At 33.1% G+C, this 26663-nt stretch overlaps 1 protein-coding gene across 1 annotated transcript; it reads left to right on the forward strand.

Annotated features, from left to right (window-relative positions):
• Positions 1-4641: 4641 nt before the first annotated feature.
• LOC143080623 (E3 ubiquitin-protein ligase TRIM71-like) lies at positions 4642-8171 on the forward strand. Its single transcript, XM_076256552.1, has one exon. The coding sequence runs from the start codon at positions 4977-4979 to the stop codon at positions 7293-7295; it is 2319 nt and encodes a 772-aa protein (XP_076112667.1). The 5' UTR covers positions 4642-4976; the 3' UTR covers positions 7296-8171.
• Positions 8172-26663: the final 18492 nt, after the last annotated feature.

The following is a 26663-nucleotide window of genomic DNA, read 5'->3' on the forward strand; positions in this document are numbered from 1 at the left end:
TTATCATGCATCAGAGACTCAAATCAACTAAAACACATCCAAGGGATTTAGTGTTTTAAAGTCATGGACAGGCAAAAAAGGCATGATGCCAAAATAAAAGTATTGACACATAGTAGTATAGTTTGGAGTTAACCATTTAATAAATAAGTATAATGTTATATATATATATATATATACATATAGTAATCCCTATATAGAAAATGAATGCGGATGTGTATTAAAACATAAAACAATAAACAATTAACTCAGCAGATAGCTATTACAGGTATCATCAACTCAGTAGGCAGGTATCATTAACTCAGTAGCAAGTATTATCAACTCATTAGGCAGGTATCATTAACTCAGTAGCAAGTATTATCAACTCAGTAGGCAGGTATCACCAACTAAGTAAGCAGGCATCATTAACTCAGTTGGCATGTATCATTAACTCTGTAGGCAGACATCATCAACTCAGTAGGCAGGTATCATCAACGCAGTATACAAGTATCATCAATTCAGTAGACAGGTTTCATCAATTCATTAACTCAGTAGGCAGGTATCATCAACTCAGTAGGCAGGTACCATCAACTCAATAGGCAAGTATCATCAATTCAGTAGACGGGTATCATCAACTCAGTAGACGGGTATCATCAATGCAGTAGACAAGTATCATCAACTCAGTAGACGGGTATCATTAATTCGGTAGACCGGTATCATCAACTCAGCAGATGGGTGTCATTAACTCAGTAGACAGATATCATGTACTCTGTAGACAGGTTTGTCATCAGACAGGTATTACCAACTCAGTAGACAGGTATCATCAACTCAGTAGGCAGGTACATGTATCATCAATTCAGTAGACGGGTATCATCAACTCAGTAGACGGGTATCATCAATGCAGTAGACAAGTATCATCAACTCAGTAGACGGGTATCATTAATTCGGTAGACTGGTATCATCAACTCAGCAGATGGGTGTCATTAACTCAGTAGACAGATATCATGTACTCTGTAGACAGGTTTGTCATCAGACAGGTATTACCAACTCAGTAGACAGGTATCATCAACTCAGTAGGCAGGTACATGTATCATCAACTCAGTAGGCAGATATCAACTCAGAAGGCAGGTATCACCAACTCAGAAGGCATGTGTCATCAACTCAGTAGACAGATATTATCAACTAAGTAGACAGGTATCATCAACTCAGTAGGCAGCTATCATGAACTCAATAGACATGTAACATCAACTCAGTAGACAGGTATCATCAATTCATAAACGCAGTAGACAGGTACCATCAACACAGTAGACAAGTATCATCAACTCGGTAGGCAGGTTTCATTAACTCAGTAGACAGGTATCATCAATTCGTTAACTCAGTAGGCATGTATCGTCAACTCAGTAGACAGGTATCTTCAACTCTGAAGACAGGTATTATCAACAGAGTAGACAAGTATCATCAACTCAGTAGACAGGTACCATCAACTCAGTAGGCAGGTATCATCAACTCAGTAGACAGGTACCATCAACTCAGTAGACAGGTACCATCAACTCAGAAGGCAGGTACCATCAACTCAGTAGACATGTACCATCAACTCAGTAGTCATGTATCATCAACTTTGTAGGCAGGTACCATCAACTCAGTAAGCATGTATCGTCAACTCTGTAGGCAGGTACCATCAACTCAGTAGGCAGGTACCATCAACTCAGTAGACAGATACCATCAACTCAGTAGGCAGATATCATCAACTCAGTAGGCAGGTACTATCAACGCAGTATACAAGTATCATCAACTCAGAAGACAGGTATCATCAATTCGTAACTCAGTAGGCAGGTATCATCAACTCAGTAGGCAGGTACCATCAACTCAATAAACAAGTATCATCGACTCAGTAGACAGGTATCATCAAAGTATACCAGTATAATCAACTCAGTAGGCATGTATCATCAACGCAGTAGACAAGTATCATCAACTCAGTAGGCAGGTATCATTAACGCAGTAGACAGGTATCATCAACTCAGTAGGCAGGTATCATTAACGCAGGAGACAGGTATCATCAACTCAGTAGGCATGTATCATCAACTATGTAGGCAGGTACCATCAACTCAGTAGGCAGGTATCATCAACTCAGTAGGCAGGTATCATCAACTCAGTAGGCAGGTATCATTAGTGCAGTAGACAGGTATCATTAGTGCAGTAGACAGGTATCATCAACTCAGTGGGCTTGTATCATCACCTCAGTAGACAGGTATCATCATCTCAGTAGACGGGTATCATCAACGCAGTTGACAAAGATTCGGTAAGAAATGTTTTTAAAAAAATTGTTGATAACATTAAAATTATAATGAAGCTAAGGTTCCAAATCCCTCATGTGAAGGCGTTTGACCTTAGCTTAATTTTACTTTTTTTTTCTTTTTCATAATACCTCTTCACGTGTTTAAGTCTTAGAAATACTTCATATATAAAAGGCTCCGAATATAAAATAATTCAATAGAGAATACTAACGGCCATAATCTACGAAAAACAAATATGAGAGACGTGGACCAACACCGAACAACCTTTGAACTATAAGCTCCTGACTTGGGACAGGTACATATGAAGAATGTGGCGGGATTATACATGTAAGTGAGCGCCCAATCCTTCCCTAACCTGGGATAGTGGTGTAACAGCATAACATAGGAATACACTATAAAAATCAGTCGAAAAGTCTTAACTCATCAAATCGAAGGAATCGGAGGTCAAAAACTATTACTCACATAGGAAAGGTATTGCTAAACAGACAATTTCAATGACAAAAAAAATAAAGGTAGTTGGTTAAAACCTGGTTTACTTAAATCAAGCAACTCCTAGTAAAATATTTCCAACCATAAGTGTAGGATGCGCTATCAATCTGATTATTATATTCCAATCTATCTTTACTTGCATACTCGTCAAATTTATGAGCAGAATAAAATTACATGTATTTCCAATAGATTAGATCAGGACCGCCTACATAATTTATCTCTGTAAGAGTTGTTTCAAGTATTCTTTTCCGTACAGAAATTGTATCCTGATACCCTCCCTTGAGGTATTGAATTTACGTCCCCATTTTTACAGGACGTGGCTGCATATTTATACATCCCTCTTTAGCATAGCCCCGGTTTTACTACCATACAGACAGACGAAGTCCTAGCAATTTGATAATACAAAATTGATTGACTTAAATTGCACAATACATTACTTGACCGGTATAAGTAATATGCTCTCGATTAAATTTGGTTATTATAAGAAGAAATTCATTTTTGTTTTACACGAGTGTCCATTGTATTGCTTTTTTAGTATAATATGACAAAGAATTAATATCTTTATTTCATCATAGTATATAATTCAGTATACGACTGATATGCTGGCGGTTATTGAAAACAAAATCTTCGATCTTCGATTTTTTTTAAAAGATATTTTTCAAACATCAAACCAGCTATACATACATAAACAGTGATCTAAAGTTTGAAGGATTTAGTTTATAACAGAGATTAAATGCCTCAAATAATAATGAATAGAAAAAATTCTTAAATAAATTTAAGCAATAATAGGGTGCAAAGCCACGGTATAAAGAATAACTGTGGGAAATAAAAGAATTAACGTTAGATAATATAATAGTCAGAAACCAGGGACATAATATTGACAATCACAGAAGAAATTTTATGTACAGAAAAAAGAAATTAAACATTTACAAAAACAAAAGACAAAAGACAAATATTTATTGGCTCAAAATCATAAAAACTGAATGGTTAAGATCTATTGCATTTTAATGAGTTACAGAATAAATTGACATATGATACAATGAAAAGTTACATATCAATCTTTCTTAATATTACAATATTCCTCATAAGATATATGTTTAGACACTTGAATTATTTATATAGTAAAAATCAGTTTCGTGAGAATTTTACAGCATTATTTTTAAAAAGTAGAGAAACTTGCTCCAAATTTAAAGAATTTAGAAATTGGGGACCCAATCCAAACTCTCATAAGGATAATGATTCACAAATTATTCAACTGTAAGCTTACACATAAAATAACAAAATTTAAAAGAAAAACAAAAAATTATTGATTGCTTGTTTGTTGTGTAATTCCCAGTGCAAATATTTCTCGCATATTTGAAAAAGAGCATGCATGTCGTCAAAATGAAATTGGATATCCTGCATTTATAATGCTTTTCAATGACGTGATAAAATCGCAAAAAGACCCCATTCCAGCATTCTGCATTGACAATAATATCTTGGTGAAGATACATCCATTCGGACTATCGCCCTCAATGTGTATCCGATATACATGTAATCTGGAAACTAAAAAAATACATCTGACCACTTGTGCCTCTATGGTTATAAATACCGAATTACGGCCATTCCTCAACCATTCATGATCATTCAGTTTTGTTTTGCATTCGATAAGAAAATGTCTTTTACGGAAGAACATTCTGAATTGGAATTGATTAATTTGTTTAAAATTTTTTTTTAACCTATAAATCATTTCGATGGCATCTGGAATAATATGTCAGGTTGACCTGGTTACCAAAGGTCAACGTATGCTTGTTTGTAAAAATATATGAATGAAATAGTTCCGTATTTATGTATTGATTTTGATTGGTTGAATGTGGCACATTGACCGCAGAAAAATTTGTTTAAACACGCCTCCTATTGATGAGGGAGAAAATGGCGTCTTGCACAGGGCGAACGGAACTTTTACAAGATATGAAGTTATTGCGTATATTTCAAAACTGAGTCGATTGTAAGTTTACCTTATCGCAATTATAACATAACAACATTTATTACTATAAACTTTTACATGTAATGGGATCCGTGTGAGAATGAATGACTAAAACACATATTTGGAAGGTTACCAAGTGTCCATAATAGTCGACCTCGTTTTGTGAGCAAGACAAATCGCCATGTAGGATCACAAACACCTCGGTTTTCCAAACCAATCTACCTCATCAGGCTCATGAACTACCTCGCCCAATGGCCGCATATTCGGAGTCAGTCGGGGAGCAGTTGGCGTGCCCTGTTTGCCTCAATAGAATTGACGATCCTCGAATCTTGCCCTGCCTTCACTCATTTTGCAGGCGATGTTTGGAACAGGCTATCAATAGGGATCAAGGACAAGATCAAGGTGTACTTCAGTGCCCAACATGTCAACAAAGTGTATCACTGGGACCTGAAGGTATTGATAATCTTCCTTCAAATTTGTTTGTTTCGAATTTATTTGAGGCGATGGTACAAAACGAAGACTACGAAACTAATGGAGAGAGGCCTATCACGGGGACAAGATGGTGTAGTTCGTGTGAGGAAGGCAGTAAAGCAACAGCTGTGTGTAAAAATTGTAATGAATATTTGTGTGATAACTGTGTGATGGCACATCAACGTGTGCGATTGACTAAAGATCATTATATTGAACGTCTGTTAATGAACCGTAGTAGACCACATTATAGTTCACTTGCTGCTCCCTTAAGTTCACCTTCACTCCCACATAACATACAGCTTCCAGATTCTTTATCAAACAGTTGCCCAAGACATGAACATGAAATTCTTTGTTTTTTCTGTGATACCTGTTCAGTTGCAATATGTCGTGAATGCACCATGGTTGATCATATTGGACATAATCGTATCTACCTCCATGATGCTGTTGAAAATTCAAAAGCCATCACTGTGCGACTTCTTACTGATGCAAAACTGAGTATTAAAGCATTGGAAGAAGGTATTGAAAATTCACAAAATATGGCTGAACATACTGAAGTAAGATCCCAGGCAGTAGCAAATGAAGTCCGTGCAACAACTCGACGCCATATGATTGCATTGGAGGAAAGAGAACGTGATTTACTCAGACATGTAGAAAAGGTTAGACAGGTTAAGGGAAAATCATTGCATCTGCAAATTGACGATTTAAAGCAAGGTCTTTCATCTCTTATGCAAACTGTTGATCATGTTGAAAACATGCTGAATACGGGTACTGATATGGACTCAATCAATGCAAGGGACATAATTGTGAATGAAATGCAAAATGTGCGCAAACTCCGAGGTCATTTACAACCTCATGAGGATGATAACATTGTGTTTACACCTCCTGATGCTGCTTTATACAACGCTATCAGCAAAATGGGAATAATAAGCAGCAGTGCATATGCACCGAACTGCATAGCAACAGGTGATGGCTTGAAAAAAGCATTAAAAGGGAAGGTTGCAATGTGCATGATTCATGCCAAAGACCACCATGGAGAGCCAAGAATGATAGGTGGAGATCCTGTTGAATGTATAATACAAAGTCCTGAAGGTGCTTTGTATAGGACTGAAGTTCTTGATCGTCAGAATGGAACATATACCATATCGTATCGTCCACAAATGGAAGGAAAACATATCATTTCTATAACAATTCGTGGCAAGCATATTGCAGATAGTCCCTTTGTAGTGCAAGTAAGAAGTGGTCGAAACTATATGACAGTTGGACAGCTTTTTCTTCAGTTTGGAGGAGAAGGAGAAGAGGAGGGCAAGTTTTGTCGTCCATGGGGAGTATGTTGTCATAAGGATAATTACATAATTGTTGCAGACCGAAGCAACAATAGAGTTCAGGTGTTTAACCCCGACGGCACCTTTCATCATCGGTTTGGATCTGCAGGAACAAGGCCTGGGCAATTTGATCGACCAGCAGGTGTTGCTTGTGATTCACAGGGAAATGTTGTCGTTGCAGATAAGGACAACCATAGGATCCAAAAATTCACTATTGATGGCAATTTTCTTATAAAATTTGGTGAAAAAGGAAATAAAAATGGCCAATTCAACTATCCATGGGATGTTGCACTAAATTCTGAAGGAAAAATATTAGTTTCAGATACACGAAACCATCGTGTACAATTATTTAGTGCCGAAGGACAATTCTTAAACAAATATGGATTTGAAGGATCCTTATGGAAACACTTTGATTCTCCAAGAGGTGTATGCTTTAATAATGAAGGACACATGGTTGTTACTGATTTTAACAACCATCGTTTACTTGTGATACACCCTGACTTTCAAACAGCAAGATTTCTTGGAACAGAAGGTTCTGGTAATGGACAGTTCTTGCGTCCTCAGGGAGTAATTGTAGATCAAGAAGGTAACATTATAGTCACAGATTCCAGGAATCATCGCATTCAAGTATTTCAGCCAAATGGCAACTTTATGTGCAAGTTTGGAACACCCGGTACAGGTCCAGGTCAAATGGATAGGCCTTCAGGTATTTGTTTAACCCCAGAGGGGCTTCTTGTTGTTGTTGATTTTGGAAACAATCGTGTACAGTTATTTTGAATATTGTTATTTCTTGCTTGCTTTTTCCCTATAAGGGTAGGCACCATTCAATGTTATTGAATAAGAGAATTATAGCAATCAAGTTCATGGTTCAGGAAAAGAAAACAGTTTCAGAAACTGCATACTTTGACTCTTGTACACTCTACCATACTCGCGCTTGATATAAAAATGCTTGGTAATAGGAATATGATGACTGGCTCGTTGTTAAATTTGCATGAATGTGAATGCTAAAAGCATTTTGCAGCACTTGTATAAGTCAGATTGTTTTGCTTTTGGTTAACTGAGTTAGCTTGAAGTCTGAACTTGATTGTTTTATACTCAGAGTAAAGCTTTGTCTTTTTTTCTTTATTGTCATTATTATTGTCGCTAAAAGTGATAGACTCAGGTTTATTTTCACATGCCAAAGGCACAAAGCTCAGGGAATTAGTTGTGTTTTCAGCATTCATGCATGTTATTTTTGAGAGATTAAGGCTTATATACAGATAATCTAGGTATCAGTGTCTAGTGTCTTGGGTGTATGAAAGACCACGAAAAACCAGTACCAAAAAATTTACTACATGTAATTGTTGGAATATGACACCTACAATGTAATGTCAGATTTTAATGATTAGAAAAAATCATACAATTTTTATTTAAAGAAAAAGTTATAATTAAGAGTAGGAGATCAAGATATACATTACTTTTCCAGTTTTCTTCAATAAGTCACATAAGTGATACTAACAAGTATGTACTGCAACAAATTTAAAATGTTTTTATTTTAAGTTTTGGGTGGCTTATTTAATTGATAATTTCTTAAAAATACACGAATCAATCTGCATTATAGATGTATTTTAAATTTCTTTAATAAATAGTCTCCAAAAAAAACTTTCATACAAATGTTGTACATGTACATGCATGTAAAAAAAAATCCCTATTAAAAAATACAACCGCTTTAACATGCAATTTAAAAACTTCTAAAATAAAATTATAAATTCTATATGGATTACAAATTGAATTAACAAAACATATATATTTTCCATTAGGTAACCAAGATATAAAACGTTTTTAAAACAATATATATCATGAAAAGACTTAAGACAAAACAAGTGGGTAATTTTATTAAAAAATAAAGGCCAGAAAAAGCTACCTCTGTCAAGCATTGTGCATGATATTCCTTAAAATGAATGTTTACATTAGTTGCTAAGGGAAACATGACCATGACTATATCTATGCTGATCAAACATTTCATGTTAATCCAAGCAGGGAACTTGGTCAGTAAATAAAAATGATATAATATATTGATATACAATCTTGCCCATAATTCAAAACTTATAGAAAATTTGTTAATACATGTATGTACCATTCAGGAATTTTACTTTATGTATTAGATTTTTACTTGTTATCACTAGGGTATTACAAAAACTTGCTGGTAGTTTTCTTGAGCCTTTTTTCAATAAAAAATCTGCATGATAAGGATGCAAGTTTTGAGAATGTGTTATATGTAGGTTGTATGAGAAAGAGTTTGCTATTTTTTTTAGACACTGAACTTATTATTAATTAGTATTTCAGATTTTTTTCTTTCTTGCATAAATGTATATGATTGATCGATCCTTTGGCATATAGTTTTTAGTGAAATTGCATTTCCAAATGTTGAATATTTTGTAGACTAAATGGTATTGATTTTAGTTCAGCAATATTTTTTTAAAAGGTTTATCAGTGTGTAGTGAGATTGTTTTAAGTTAAATGGGGAATTGAACTTGAATTCTAGAAATACATATAACATTTGTTAGTGCAGTCTATCCTACAAATTGTAGAAAAAAAGAAAGCTGAATATTTCCTAGTTTAGTTAGTGTTTTTTTTTCTCATATGACCATCAGATGTTTAGTCAGTAAAGGACCTACGACTTAAAGATTTTTTGGAACATTTTTTTGTAAAAATGAAAGGGGGTTAAATGTCTTAAACATGTATATCTTTGGGAGTGCCAGCTTAAGTAGCCATTGCAGATTTGGAATATTAAAATATTGTTCTTTAAATACATTCTTTACATTTCTTATATTTGATTTCTATCTTAAATTAATTAATAAAATACAATACACTAATAAAAATATAATTATATAATCTATTATTACTTATTTAAATAGAGCAATGTATTTGTTTCACCTTTAGTAACCTCAATGGCTTATTGTTAATTTTTAGGCTTGGAATTAATTAATTTCCCATGGTAATGTGGATATCCTGTTGTTTACAGTTATCTTTGCCAGATTTTTGACATAACATTTTCCTTTGCCCTCCAGCTTGAATTGGACATGCATATTAAGCTGGACATTCCCATGTGATAGGTCATTTTGGGCCTTCTCTTGGTATTTAATGGTCATAAAAACACTCACATGACCTGGTCACTAAATGAGATCATCTGGGTCAGAGAGTTGTTTACAATGTTTGACCACATTAGATTTTGACTTTGTAGTTTTGATAAATAGAAATGTTTCTTCAATTTTTTTGGACAAAAAGAGATATATGAAATTAAAATTAAATTAGATTTAAGGGGTTTATATAATTGAAACACAATTTAAATCATGAAATTTTATTTAAAGTCACTTAAAAAGATACATTTGAAGAGATTTGAGTTTTTTTTAACTTGAAAACAAATATACATGTACTGTATGGTGAAGGGGTTATTTTATAAACATGCTTTTATCACTTTTATAAGTGAGAAAATTTGATGAATGATTGATGAGAACTGTTTGATTTGTTTGAAGTATTTTATTCACTGGAAAATGTTTAAGATTTTTGTTATAAATATTAGTGTAGTATATATATATAATAATCTAGCTTTTAGAATGGAATATGTGTTTGTTTCGTTTTTTTTTATTCGATATTGCATTTCCGGTGCTTGTTAAAAAAATATGTGCTTGTATTTGACTATTTTTGCATGTTCTTGAAAAGCATTGTTTGTGATCATGAGAAAGATAGTATATCTTTACATTTATTGTTAGGGTATATGATATCCTTCTCCTTTCATTGTTTGTTACTCATTTGTATGTACAAGAGTTTTACAAAAACTCTTCTTTCAATTTCGAAATAACAGCCTTTAAAGCAGGGTTGGCAAAAACCCGGGTTTTATGAGTATTGCCCAGCCCAGTGGGAAATACTGGGAAAACCCGGGTTTTACTGGGTTTTAGTGGGTAATACTGGGCAATACTGGGTAATATTAAATATTTGTCTGAATTTTAAAGAGGATTCAGTGATAAACACAAATGCAATACATTTAATAAGATATTTATACCCTATTTTGTTTGTTTAGCATTTGTCTAGATTGGCAACTGTAAATAGAAAGCAAATAAATAATTTTTTTCAAATGAATATAGCTCCTATTAACATGATTAAGAATTAACAATTACATGTATTAAAGAAACATCACATTCAGATAATGTATATGTACTGTCACTAATTAATAAGTAATTATTCAGACATGTCAGATTAGAACATAGATTTGTTTATGTAACAATAATCAGTCCTTTCAATTTTATAAGTGGCATGACCCTGTAGGGTGTTTATTTAGCAATATGAATGTATAGCAATTAAAATTAACAATTCACTTAAACACTGCAATAAAATGCATTTTTTCAAAGTTTGGACTATTGAAACAATACTTGGTAATTAAAAGGTATCTTTAAATGTGCAAATCTTGTATTCTGCCTACATATAAAATTAATAGAGAAGAGAATGAAATTGAATTTTCTAGAAATGACTGTCAATGGTTATCTGTATAAAAAGTATATATTTGGCTGCTATACTATGAAACTATAACAAGTCTTTACTATTTTGTGTTAAAATAAGCTTAAAAAATCATATTGCCCAGTAATGCCCACTATTACCCATTTCTGGGAGTATTGCCCAGCCCGGGAAAACCCGGGTTTTCCCGCCCGGGAATTCCCGGGTGGGTAATACTTTGCCAACCCTGCTTTAAAGGTGGCATTATTTTTATCTGTACATTTATTTATAAATGTTGGCAGATTTTTAATTAACATGGACAAAAAACAAATTATGGACAGTATATCAAATGCATGCAATTTTTTAAAAAAGATTTTTTTTGTTAATTTTCTCCTTACATGGTTTTGATAGACATTTTTGAAAAGATTTGTTTTAAATCAATAATATTTTATCCTCCTAAATACTAGCAAATCATTTCAAATATCATGAATATATTTGACCTTTTAGATTCAGAATATTTAAAATTGATAAAATTGTTAGAGATATTCATGAAATGTAGAATGGCAATACTAGATTTAAGTAATTTTTTAATGCAATATTCATACTACTTTTTATTACTTTTATATTTGAGGACAAAGAAATTCAGAAAAATTGTGTTTATAAAAACAAATGGGACTTTATGATTTTTTAAAAATACTTGTTGATCTGTCTGTAGAAAACTACACTACATAATATGTACAAATCAACTCACCAACTCAGTAATTCTAAAAAAAAATATCACTTTTTGATTATTATTAAGACAAATGAATCTTTAAAAGAAATTATGTGTGCTACTTTGTGATTTTGTCTTTTGTTTGTATGATATGTATATTATTAACTGTTTATTTTTTGTCTCTGACGTTGGATAAAACGGGTATTGTATTATTATTGTAGGCTTAATAGGCAAATATGCTTAAAAGCTGGTTTTAAAACCTGATTACCTCATATGCTATGATGTATATATATATATTAGCTTAAGTTGTTTATATTACTTTTAAGCCTTTTGAAAATTGTTTTTCAGTCTGGTCTGTAATGATAATAAGATTGATTTTACCATGTTTACACATTTAGTTTTAATTTGTTTGGAAATATTTTATGAAAGAAGTTATATTAATTCCTTATCTAAAAATAATTAACTAGATTTTTAAAATTATAGAATTATAATAGTTTGAAATATTTTATATTATCATTACAAAGATGTGAAAGACAATTTTTAAAAGGCAATTTTTTTTGTTACTTGTAGACTTTAAAGAAGTTATGTTATTTACCGGTTGTTTATTTCTGTAAATCCATATTACGTTAATTTCTCAGGCAGCATATCATTTTCATAGATTTTTGCCTAGCAAAGAATGTCCTAATGCACAACACCATTCAAGAAAGGCAATATAGTAACACAGTTACAAATTTTTGATGTTATTTTTGTTCCAAACTATGAGTTCATAGTTTGTTATACACATATAGGTCTGTGAGACCTTAATGGTTGTTCAAAACATTTGTGTTGGGCTCGCTGAAAGCGATAAAAAAAGAAAATCTATGCTTTTGAGAACAGTCAAATTGTTTGTTGTTATAAAATGTACAGTATAGAATAAGTACCTCTTATGCTTTCAAATATTAAGTTTGGAAGTCAAGTGTTTGCATTTATTATAAATTTTAATTTACCTCCGTAGGAGTTTTTATTTCCGCACATTTTGTGAAATCAAGTGCGTCTATAGCTTCATGGACATTTTCTGTCTAGAATTTTTTCATATTCATAAAAAAACCTAGTCATATTTTGTTTATTTTTAAACAATTAACAATAATTTTTGTAATCACTGACAAATATATATTTAGATATACATAAACATTAAAATGGAAAAAAGGGAGAAATGACATTTTTACGCTTTTAAAAACTATCACTATTGATCACTGCAGTTAAATTGTGAAAGATATCTATATTTATTTCTTCTGACTAAAAAGTCCATGCATTAATTTGTGATAGAAAAATTAATAATGACCAAGTGTTGGACTACAAAGATCATCTTTACAGCTTGGTAAATGAGTAGTTGTAATTTTGTTTTGTTTGGGTTGCTGTCTCATTGGAGTATTCCCTACACCCCCTTACAATATACATGTAACTCAGAATAGATCATTAGAGTATTCCCTACACCCCCTTACACTATACATGTAACTCAGAATAGATCATTGGAGTATTCCCTACACCCCCTTACAATATACATGTAACTCAGAATAGATCATTGGAGTATTCCCTACACCCCTTACAATATACATGTAACTCGGAATAGATCATTGGAGTATTCCCTACACCCCCTTACAATATACATGTAACTCGGAATAGATCATTGGAGTATTCCCTACACCCCCTTACAATATACATGTAACTCGGAATAGATCATTGGAGTATTCCCTACACCCCCTTACACTATACATGTAAGTCAGAATAGATCATTGGAGTATTCCCTACACCCCCTTACAATATACATGTAACTCAGACTAGATCATTGGAGTATTCCCTACACCCCCTTACACTATACATGTAACTCAGAATAGATCATTGGAGTATTCCCTACACCCCCTTACAATATACATGTAACTCAGACTAGATCATTGGAGTATTCCCTACACCCCCTTACACTATACATGTAACTTAGAATAGATCATTGGAGTATTCCCTACACCCCCTTACACTATACATGTAAGTCAGAATAGATCATTGGAGTATTCCCTACACCCCCTTACACTATACATGTAACTCAGAATAGATCATTGGAGTATTCCCTACACCCCCTTACACTATACATGTAACTTAGAATAGATCATTGGAGTATTCCCTACACCCCTTACAATATACATGTAACTCAGACTAGATCATTGGAGTATTCCCTACACCCCCTTACACTATACATGTAACTCGGAATAGATCATTGGAGTATTCCCTACACCCCCTTACACTATACATGTAACTTAGAATAGATCATTGGAGTATTCCCTACACCCCTTACAATATACATGTAACTCAGACTAGATCATTGGAGTATTCCCTACACCCCCTTACAATATACATGTAACTTAGAATAGATCATTGGAGTATTCCTTACACTATACATGTAACTCGGAATAGATCATTGGAGTATTCCCTACACTCCCTTACAATATACATGTAACTCAGAATAGATCATTGGAGTATTCCCTACACCCCCTTACACTATACATGTAACTCAGAATAGATCATTGGAGTATTCCCTACACCCCCTTACAATATACATGTAACTCAGAATAGATCATTGGAGTATTCCCTACACCCCCTAACAATATACATGTAACTCAGAATAGATCATTGGAGTATTCCCTACACCCCCTTACAATATACATGTAAGTCAGAATAGATCATTGGAGTATTCCCTACACCCCCTTACACTATACATGTAACTCGGAATAGATCATTGGAGTATTCCCTACACCCCCTTACAATATACATGTAACTCAGAATAGATCATTGGAGTATTCCCTACACCCCCTTACAATATACATGTAAGTCAGAATAGATCATTGGAGTATTACCTACACCCCCTTACAATATACATGTAACTCAGAATAGATCATGGATAAACATAACATATTGAATAAAACCCTCCACCTCCTCTGTAAGTTATAAACTATATAAATCAGGTAATAGCATATCCGTACCTCATTTGATGTGTCTCAGGAATAACAGTAAATCTTTTAACATCACTTCTTTGAAACATTTGTACCTCATTTTAGCTTATATATTATATACATACAGTTATATATACAATTGTACATTATCTTATGTTTTAAGTAATATTACACAAGATAACAATCAGTAGAAATACCTCTAATATTGTACTCTCATATGTCATCCTAACCCTTTTGTTATAAAAACCCCAAACATGCTTTATTTATCTCTTTCTCCTAAATGATCATCAAAAGTTCTGTCATTAAATGGTTCAGATAATGGTTATCGTAATACTTTGGTTCCATCTCTTCTATAATTATAAAGATGTACTTCATAATCCAAGATTATTTTACTGAAAGTAGTTTTTCTAACCCCCATGGAATAAGTAAATGTTTTTCCACTAGGAAGATTTAGTATGCAGTATGGATTTTTTGAATATGGGTCATTAATTTTAAAATATTCATTTATAAAATTGAGTTCTTTCTTCATCTGTTATCACATTATTATCTATTTTTTATAATTGACTGTCCTCACCATCATAGATTTTCTTGTTTATCTGTGTTACTATGGAAACCAGTGTTCTCCCCAGGATTTTTGGATAGCGCTGTGGTAAGCGTGTAATTTTCGACGATTCTCAGTAACTTTATCGCGGCGCGCGGTTTGTTTGTAATTTATTTGTTATGTGTTTTTATTATATCATGCTGTTGATTTTTCCTCTTGTTATGATGTCCTTGTCATGCTCATGGAAGTTACAGTGTACCCATTAATGAGGCTTTGTTTGTTAACGACATGTTATTGTCTGGATATATAGAAGAAGAGGTTTTTTTTCTCCATGGCCTTGTAATTTCATATATTAAATCCTCATACTATCTATGTATACAACTGAAGGAGAAGTCTTTTTCCATGATGGATCTACACCAGACTGCCTGTGCCAAGATTTCTTAGCACCATCAGGTAATGTTGCAGAACATGTAGGACTAACAATTAAGTCATTATCAGTTTCTGTTTGGTTTTGTAACCAACTGTAGCAGTGTACTGTCAACCTTACGACGTTTGACAGGAATTTACATTTTTTTGCATAAAGATTTCTCATTTTTATGACCTAAACGTTTTATAATATTTAAATGGCTTCATCCAAGCTGGACATCGAGAAAGTAAATTTCTCAAGTCGTATCAGCTTGGGGTTTGTTTTTCTAATCATATCCTCTCAAAATTGTTATCAAATGGTAGAATTTCTGACTAAAAAATTATAATTTCGAATAGGAAATAAATAAAACCTAACAGACTTGCTCATTTTCGGGGTTTGTATGGATAGTAAACCCGGCAAATAACTTGGAACAAACCCCTGTGTTTGATCGTTTTTAAAATCATCGTTTATTCAAAGTTCGTAAAACAAGTTTGTGAGTGACGTCGACAAATGCGGCCAATTCATTTCATCTCATTTCATTCATATATGCCTCTATATTTTCTTTAAATTATAAAAATAGATGTCAATGTTGAAATCTTTGTTTATTTTGATCTGTCAAAACATCCATTTTGTAAAATTTATTAGACTGGTACCGCGGAGTTACTTTAACACAACGGAAATAATTCATTCGAAAATTGTAAACCAGTCGATCACGTGATCCGAAGTGAAAAATAAGCGGGAAATTTGAAAAATTTGAAAAATACGAAAAAAAATATAGCGACGCGGTTGCGTTGGATAGCGACGCGGTCAGTGTAATAGGACAGCGGGGAATTGCAATAGCGCTGAAAAGCGCTGTGCTAAAACGGCCTGGGGAGAACACTGGAAACATAAATTAGTAGCCAATTTCTTATATTTGTACTGAATTGTGCTGAATTATATTTTTGCATATAATGCACAGATTTGTCAAACAAATGGTCGTTTAACTTTTTTGACAGACGTTCTTTTGAATTTAATGTCATCCCAGTTTATTCATCAAATGAAGAAAAACCTAGTTGGAGTGCTTGCTTTTTTGCTAATTGTTTGTTTATATTAAAATACATGTAATGTGGAGTAGACATATTGATCAAGATGATTTAAATACTGGTTTGTTTTAACTCTGGTTTATTTTAATTCTACTAACTAAAATAATTTTATCAATTTTAGTAAATTTTACACATCTACTCTATGCTGTTTTTCTGATGAAATTTTTTCATACTCAAACATTGGGCATTTCTTTAAAAAAAAAAAAGCATTATTATATTTAATATTTAATTAAATGTAGAGGTTACACGCATTGATGAAACTATTTTTCCACATATACATGTAACTTCCAACACATTTGTACATGAGGTAAACTTTGTGTTCTTTTAATTTTTATTCATTGTTTGAAAGATTTGTTATTGATAACATAAGAAATAAATCTGTAGTTTTATTACTCTCCTCACATCAAATTCTGTACACTTTTTATTTAAGTACAATTTAATGTATGAATTTATTTTGCCTTTTGAAGTTTAAAATGTTTCCTACGTTTTGTTCACTTCTTGAGACTTATCTGTTTCTTGTTCTTTTTTTATCCTCCTAAAGTATAAAAGAAATATAAATATATATATAAAAGTCTATGTATATGATATATACTTGTTTAATTTTAAGCTATTTGTTTTAAAAATGAAAACACTCTGTGCTTTTAACACTTTTTCTCATCTTGTGCCAGTAAACTTTGTCAACCAGTGCAATTGCCACATTAAAGTAGTACTTTGAAAAACGACTTTATTTTTATACACAAAAAAAGTATGTTGATAAATATTATATATTGATGTGTTTTGTATGCATCATTGAGACAAAAAACTAAAATCCAAAGAGGAAAAATCAATACCGAAAATCCCCTCAGCCTGACCCACTGTTGTTCAATGAAGTAAGCTAACAATATATGGAACATACAAATGGAAGATGAATATTTGTTGATTCTATACAATAGATATATAAGAAGATGTGGTATGAGTGCCAATGAGACAACTCTCAATCGAAGTCACAAAGTCAATTTGTAAAAGTAAACCTTTATAGGTCAAAGTCCGGTCTTCAACACAGAGCTTTGGATCACATTCAACAGCAAGTTATATAGAGCCCCAAAAATGACTTGTGTGAAACCATTCAAACAGGAAAACCAACGGTCTAATCTATTTAAAAAAAAAACAAGAAACACTTATGAACCACATTAACAAACGACAAAACTGAACGATGTTTGTATAGATAGTTATTTGCAGTTTCATAAAGATGCACTACAATTTTTATAAAGAAATGATGGCTTTGCCCATTATAAGTTTAATTATGTAAGAAATACATGTATAATTCACATATTTCCAAGAACTCAGACATAGTAACAAATACAAATGTGGACAAACGAAAAATTTCTGTAAGCAAAAAACCTGGGAACTAATTGAAAAAAACCCGCAAGTTTGGACAGTCAATTACTTTTCATTAACATCATGAAAATGAAGCTGATACACGACACAATCAACATGATCATCGACAATAAACTGACATATTGAGCAACACTTACCCGAGAAAACAATAACATGAACATGCAGTAAACAGTTTAATTTCTATCTCAGGACGGCAATGGCAATCTTTGGTCGTTATACTGGAAATATACAGGTATTTCATGTGGAAACACAAATATATCTCATACATGGGTGCAAAATGTTGGGGAGCTACCATTTGATTTTTATGGGGGGCTAGGATGAAATTTGAAAAAAATAGGCAGGACAGGAGTTTTGAGTAAAAAAAAAGGCAGGACAGAGATTACAGCTAAAAAAAAATGCAGGACAAAATTTTTCATCCTAGCCCCCCCCCCCCATAAAAATCAAATGGTAGCTCCCTTAGTTGCTGATGTTTCATGTTCTCTTTTCTTCATGAAAAAAATTACCTGTGATAATTGTAGTACCCATCATCTATGAGACAGGGTCCGTGTTATCTTTAACATACCGCATATGTTTGTTCCTCTGCAAGTCTAAAAAGATAATCTATAAGTCGTTTCATTGAATCTAAAGGAAAATTACACGGTTTGGTTCGATTTTCGTTATTGGTCGATTTGTCTTTCAAGTCTTTTGGTCCATGATTTTTTCAATACGTAAATATTTAGTGGTTTCAAACGAAGGGAAAACCTCTCATCTAAACGTAAATCTTAGATTGACAACATTTCCTCTAATGGATATCTTCGGCAAACGATTATTATTCTTTGTTGTATGTGATCCAGTGGCAAATATTTCATGTATTTTCATGACGAAAACAAATTTACAATACTTGCATAAGTATGGTCCTGTAATACAGTAATAGGGCCCACCTCAGTGGCGGATCCAGGGGGAGGGTGTGGGGTTGGAATCCCCTTTTTAGGACATTAATTTTGAATGTGAGCACATAGTTGAAACTCCCCTTTTTGGGGGTTGGGACACCCTTTTTTAAATTGGCTGGATCCGCCCCTGCGCCTGGGGAATGAGGCTATTCTGGATAGGGTCAGAGATTTTGCTTTGTAAGCGACTGATCCCTAAGAGGATTGTTCGAAGAGTTCTAAAAGTTCAGAGAGCGTTACACGAGGCGTTGGATTTAACATCTACATTCTGACCGGACGTTGCTGTGTACTTGCACATCCCACACAGACGAAGGCAAATCCTACAACTACTAACTTTTAAATTCAGATAAAATTACCATCCGCTATAACTAGTGTATAAGACAATAATACATATTCATATACATGTATATTAATCGCCGACGAACATCACAATTCAACAATCAATTATATTTATACGTTAATTCCTAGGCTAATTCAATACTTCAAAATATAACTACACTTTAGTCTGTTCACATGGCACTCAGTTTGACCTTCAAGTTCCATGTCTTTGCCTATCCTTAATCGATAAAACAAAGGACAAATCTTTTCATTTATTCGGAACCTGCTATTCTTTAGATTCAGATTTTAGATAATAACCATGATGTAACTTTGCTTTAATGTCCATACGGAGATAAAATTCCTTCAAGTGTCTTAGCGGGTATAGATACCCTTATTAGATCGACCACACGGACACTCCATGAGTATGACTGAGTAAGAAGTATTTGTTGAATTTTAAAAAAAAATTGAAGTAAAAAATTAACATGTAATTCTACATGTTAGAATGCCTTTTATTTCCGACATGAGATGTACAGAAATCGAAAAATACTCATACGGCGGACATCATGATGATTTGAATTTTAATGATTTTTACAACATCGATCATCGATCAATGCAGTTAATTTGTCATAATTTGAATGAAAATCTGACCTGAGCGTCCATATTTCATTAAAAGCAGACACCAAATAAAGTTTTTAACCAAAAAAAAAAAAATGATAAATGATAAAAGTTCCTGGGATTTTATTTTCTTGTTGTTTTTTTAATATTTAACACTAGTTTGTGGGTATATGGCTATTTTACAGCATATTTAAGTACAGCCATTTTAAGAAAGATTGAGAATTATAGATTAAGATACATTCTTCCCCAATACTAACGGCGTCCCCCGTTATGCAATAGATAAAACGACCATGCGCACAGCAAGGCGTAGTAATACAGAGTTAATATCTTCGCTAACCAATGGTATATTTCTGTTACGTAACATTTACACGCCCATTGTTACATAATGACATAGAAAATTTATTCGCCCGTAAATTATAATGTACAAACATTGACGTATAAAACCAAATTACTCAGTACACATGGACTTGTATAATCGCTTTCTGAAATTAAAAGACAATTTCAATGTTATATTCTTAAATGTTCACAGCAGTATACATAGATAAAGTAATTAAATTAAACGTTATATAATTAACTTAAACATTTGATTTCTTGTTTATCCTTATATTTATTTCGGTTTGGTATTTTAAAAGTAAGTCCTCAAAATCCAAGTATAAAAACATAATATATTTACCATGTCACTAATAAAATTGAGAATGGAAATGGGGAATGTGTCGAAGAGACAACAACCCGACCATAGAGAAGACAACAACAGAAGGTCACCAACAGGTTTTCAATGCAGCGAGAAATTCCCGCACCCGAAGGCGTCCTTCAGCTGGCCCCCAAACAAATATATATATACTAGTTCAGTGATAATGAACGCCATACTAAACTCCAAATTGTACACAAGAAACTAAAATTAAAAATAATACAAGACTAACAAAGGCCAGAGGATCCTGACTTGGGACAGGCGCAAAAATGCGGCGGGGTTAAACATGTTTATGAGATCTCAACCCTCCCCCTATACATCTAGCCAAACTATATATCTACTAAGGACACAAAGAAGCCAGGTGCATGTGATATAATGGAAAAAAAACCTGATGAGATCTGGGAAACAGAAGAAAAACAAAGTGGAGAAAATCTCAAATAGCGGGATTAGTGTTGTTCCGATGATCGGAATAAGTCGGAAATCAGTTGGTTGGGCCTAGCGATGTCGATAATCGATTGGGATTTTGTTCAATCGATTGTCGTTATTGTTTCCGGACTTTTAGCTTATCAACTTCCGGTCCGTTTGAGGTTTGCATTTTACATGCGCTGTCAAACAAATAATAACAAAAAATATCAGTCGATGACAATAACAATGTCAAACATTCTATAATTAAAGACATAACCAATTTCCGTCTTTATAAACATGACAAAAGCATTGACTATTAATATATACAGATTGATGGAATGTTATTTAAAATAAATAACTTTGTATGAAATACTTTTTCAATACCCGTACTTGTTACTTGAGAGCGTACATAAAATCATTCCGATTTTAGACAAAATAATTTCCTTGCTTCATTATAACGTGTTGCAAATTGCCTTTTATTAATGTTTGATCCATTTGTAGCATCAACACGTCATATTTATTTCCAAATTGCTTGTCAAACATCGTTTATTTTTGTAAATTTTCCGAAATTTGTCCGCCATTTTAAAATATAAGAATCACGAATCGGATACGGTTCAACTATGTAATAATTCCGCATTCTTGCAATTATAAGTTCAGACGTACAAATGACACAATTGACAGAAAAATAATGATCACAAAAGTGAAAAAAACGCATTCTACACGAATTAACAGACATTGGCTTAATCCCCTGTGTTAACTGTATATAATTCAATGCAAATGCATTGTTTTATTTTTTTCTGTTAATTTTGAATTTCTTAAAGTTAAAAAGTTTAAATATCTTTTCTTAACTACAATCATTCAAATGTTTAAACAGCTATGTTATTGAAATTTTAATGTGAGTTACACCATTGGACTTTAGAAATGTTAGTGTGACTGTTGGTAATTAATGTTGTAATTATGAGATACAATATGTTCAATCTGAATCTGGATTCTAATTAATTCATTGTTTTAATTGCTAAATAAATAGTTATCAAAGGTACCAGGATTATAATTTAGTATGCTAGAATATGAAAAGGAAACAAAAGATCAAATATGAATATATAAACTCTGCAATGATATGGAATATACACATTAGACATGTACAATGAGACTAAATGCATGATTTCATTTAAAAAAAAAAAGGGGCAATGTATTATGATGCGATTATAACCGATAGTCAGTTGGTTGCTGTCAACCGATTGTAATAGATAATCGGTTGGTAATTTCAACCGATTATCCAACACTAAGCGGGATTTGGGAAATGAACACCGCGTAGTGTCACCCCCTTTTCACACACACATGAATACCGTCACATGAATAACATATAATGACTGATACTCAAAGTTATTTTATAGACGTAATAATTTGGTACTTATAATTTTCTACGGAAGGGTATACAAGATCACTTCTTTCGTGATTTCCGATACAAGGGATATAATGTACTAGGCCAGACAGGAAATTTCGACCGTGAATGTTATTAATCAATTAGGGTATACATATACACATGTTTTCCTAAAATTGACTTCCTCTGTCATTTTCAAACAGTTTGAACTCCATAAAATTGTCAATATGTCTAATTCATAATCATTGTTTATAATATTACATATTAATATATGTATAGTCATTATTTGCAATACTTATTATGTTTGACCAACTATGTCATTGATATACCATGAGCCTTAACCATTTATTTACCATTTATTGTTGATGAGTTTGTGCTAATAAAATATTTATTTGTATTTTTGTATACTCTTTAAAAAAACACACACATCTGAAGCGATGCTCTTTTGGTAGTGTACTCGAAGGTCCAAATCAAGCACGGTTAACTTTTGACTTAAGACATAACAATGGCATTTTAAGCTTTTCGATATCAAAATGCTTTATTTTTATGCGACATGGGCTCCTACCACCTTATCATATATAGATATAGGAAGATGTGGTTTAATAAACTGGTCCGCCGTTCTATCTATAGCTTCGCACCGTGTAGCGATAAGTGAACACAACAGGGGTCCAGTTTAGTTTAAGTGCTAATGAGACAACTCTCTATCCAAGTAACATTTTATAAAAGTAAAGTAAACCATTATAGGTCAATTGTGGCATCGCTGGACTACGCACATATATCTTTTAATCAAATTCGAGTAGTAAAGTGAAAAGCTGAAACATACGACTAAAACACGTTAAACCAATCTAATTAAAATGTAGTATAACAAAATCAGAGATCTATATTTTAATTAGATTGGCTTTAAACCATTGTGGAATATGTAACTACCAGGAGAGGAATATATGAAGATATTCCCGGGTTACGCTTCCCCATGTAATGAACTTAGACAGATACAATTTACAAAGTCCCACAGAGCGTAAACAAGTTATCACTGTAAGAATGCCCCCCGCCCCTAACAAAAAAACCCATAAAACAATTGTAAAATCAACAACTCCTGCAAAGAGAATCACGTGACGAAAGTATCAAACAAATCAGAGAGGATGCGGATTTAGGGTTGGACAGGGTTGTCCTGTACCTGGATTTAGGGTTGAACAGGGTTGTCCTGTACCTGGATTTAGGGTTGGACAGGGTTGTCCTGTACCTTGATTTAGGGTTGGACAGGGTTGTCCTGTACCTGGATTTAGGATTGGACAGGATTGTCCTGTACCTGGATTTAGAGATCTTGGACAGGGTTGTCCTGTACCTGGATTTAGGGTTGGAGAGGGTTGTCCTGTACCTGGATTTAGGGTTGGACAGGGTTGTCCTGTACCTGGATTTAGGGTTGGACAGGGTTGTCCTGTACCTGGATTTAGGGTTGGACAGGGTTGTCCTGTACCTCCTTTTCAGACTACATTTACGGTTAATGCAAATTTTCATCTCAAAATGTTGTTTAACTTGGCGCCACCCTATTTAAAAACCCTGTATTGGCATCTAAAGCTTTATGTCAAAGGGAGTCTGAGTATTGGTGTGTTTCAGACAGTGTACATGCACGCTAAAATGTCTCGCCTTTTTTACTAACCATTGATATTATGTTGATAGTACTAAATATAAAGCTTTAATACAACTATAACATAAACTTAACTTGATCCAAGAAATTGAGGTCAAGGTAATATAAACCAAACGAGAAATACGTCTACACCTAACAATCATTCAATACATGTACTTACTAGTAATATAGGTGACATATTGCTTAGTTTGTAACATAGAGACTTAACCAAGAAAACTAAACATTGCCGGACCAATTAACCATAAAAATGAGGCCAAGGTCAGGTGAACCATGCCAGTTAAACGTATGAAGCTTACAATCCTTCCATACACTGACAAATATAGTTAACATATTGCTTGTAGTTTAAGAATCAAAGAGCTGAAAGCTCTGAAGAAAAATGACGCCACTGTCTCTAATATTGGGATAGTTTTTATGCAAGTCTTGATTTTCACATACCGTAATTAGTTTAACAATGCAACATGTCTCGTATGCATATAATTGATATTCGTATATGTGTGTGTGTGAAGTGAAGGTGCCAACTGGCTGGGTTTTTTTTTAAGACAAATGAATAGGTCAAGACTACCTGAATTGTACAAATAAATCCCGTGGAAAGGCTTCTATATTTCTCACTGGTACATAGGCTGAATCCGGGTCCATTCGCGCCCATTCACGTTTGCGCCAACTCATGTTCGCCCCCTTTCACTTTCACACCCTAAATGTTCGCAACTAATCTTAATTGGTTTTGTGTTTAATAACTCTGTAAGCAAGTGTTTTCTTATAAGTATAATTGTTGTCATTGTCTCAAAATAAAGTGAGACAGCATTTTTTTTTGTGTTGAATAAATCTTAATCATGTTTTGGATAGCGTATTGTTAAAGATAATAATAATCCTTTCTAAATAAAGTGGTATTTTGTCAACGTTTTATTTAGCGTTGAATAACTCTTAATCATGTTTTGGTTAGTGTATTGCTATACTTTGTTTCATTGACCTCTTTCATAATGAAGTGAGATTCTGACTATTTTTTTTTCTGTGTGTTGAATAAATTTTATCATGTTTTGGTTATAATAGTGGATTGCTATATTTTGGTTCCTATATTTTATTGTTTCGTTGTTTCAGATCAAAGGGCTTAAAAACAATTATCTTTTGTGTTTTTCCTTTAAAATCTTCAATGTTTTACTCATACCAAGCTATAAATACATTCAGTATTTACACCAAAGCAATTTAAAACAACAATCATGATTTTCCAATTATTCAACTTGAATTTGAATTAAAATTGGGCGTGAATGAGTAGAGTGCGAACGGACCTTGGGTGTGAACGTGCGAGGTGCGAAAGTGTATTGGGCGCAAACAGATCTGATACCACATAGTCTGAACCCCCTTCTCCCACAAAATATGAAGTAAATCAAAAACAAATTGTTCAGAGAACAATTGAAGTCTTTCCACTAGAAAAGATCTATTTTTATATTGAAATATGAAAAATCAGTTTAAAATGTTAGTTCCTATGGCTTTATGACGTCCTATTAACCTATGACCTTGACCTCAATTTCAAGGTCACAAACCATGGACCTTGAATCAAAATATCCTAGGTCTTTAATATGTTTGGTTAATGAGTACTACCACTTGACGCGTAATTTTAAATGTAAGATGGACAAAAACTCCCTTTTATTGTATGCGCAGCCTTTCAACCAAAATATACAAGTAAGGACATGTCGCAACTAATAATTTATGAAAAATTATTTGTCAAAATGTCATACAGTATTTGAAAAGAAGTGAAAATAAGCCAAAATCAAAATTTATAATATGACCTTGACCTTTGACATTGACCTCATTTTCATTTTTAGTACCAATGACCTCATGAAGACCCTAGGTCTCTATCAGTTATGGTTTACCAGTTGAAAATGCATATCGCTTGAATCAAATGAAAAAGGGGGAATAACTCTCATATGGAGTCCCCATAGAGCTATGGTTCAAACGAATATTCTTATCCTAAATATGTAACGAGCAATTTGGTAAAATAAAATCTTTTACGGTTACGAAGGAGAGGTGGCCACAAGAAAAACAGTGTTTGGGGAGATAACTCTTACAACGTAATGTATTTTGTTATATATGTTTCATTATAATACTTTATTCTGATTGGCTAACTGCACATCACATGTTATTCCTCAAGCAATTGCATCACTCAATAAAACTTTTCATTCATGATAACACGTGGTCCCACATAAAGTGCACAGATGAATTGAATAAAAAAGTTATAAAATTCGTGTTTTCATGATCCTAGCTAAAAAAAGTAATTATAAGTATTGAATGTTTCTTTTTGTAACCTCATAGGCTTGCAAAAGCGTTGACCGTGTGCACATTTTTAGAATGAAGCGCTTACGCTTACGCGCTTCATACAAAAAGTACTTCGGTCAACGCTTTTACACCTCAATGAATTTACAAAAAAAACAGCATTCAATACTTAAATGCAGTTGTAAATTTTTAAAGCAAAAAGAGTTAATACTAACTTTCACTTTTTTGGATGTTCATGTACATTTTGTATGTATTTATTTTTCTCAACTACATGAATTTTTTGGTGTATTTTTAATGATATATATGAGTAGTCCAAATAATTATTACGTC

The sequence above is a fragment of the Mytilus galloprovincialis genome, chromosome 6 (genome assembly GCF_965363235.1).
Source record: "Mytilus galloprovincialis chromosome 6, xbMytGall1.hap1.1, whole genome shotgun sequence".
In the NCBI taxonomy this organism is placed as follows: Eukaryota; Metazoa; Mollusca; class Bivalvia; order Mytilida; family Mytilidae; genus Mytilus; species Mytilus galloprovincialis.

What these genes read in the sequence shown, in the direction of transcription:
- LOC143080623 (XM_076256552.1), top strand. Translation starts at nt 4,977, where the DNA reads ATGGCCGCATATTCGGAGTCAGTCGGGGAGCAGTTGGCGTGCCCTGTT.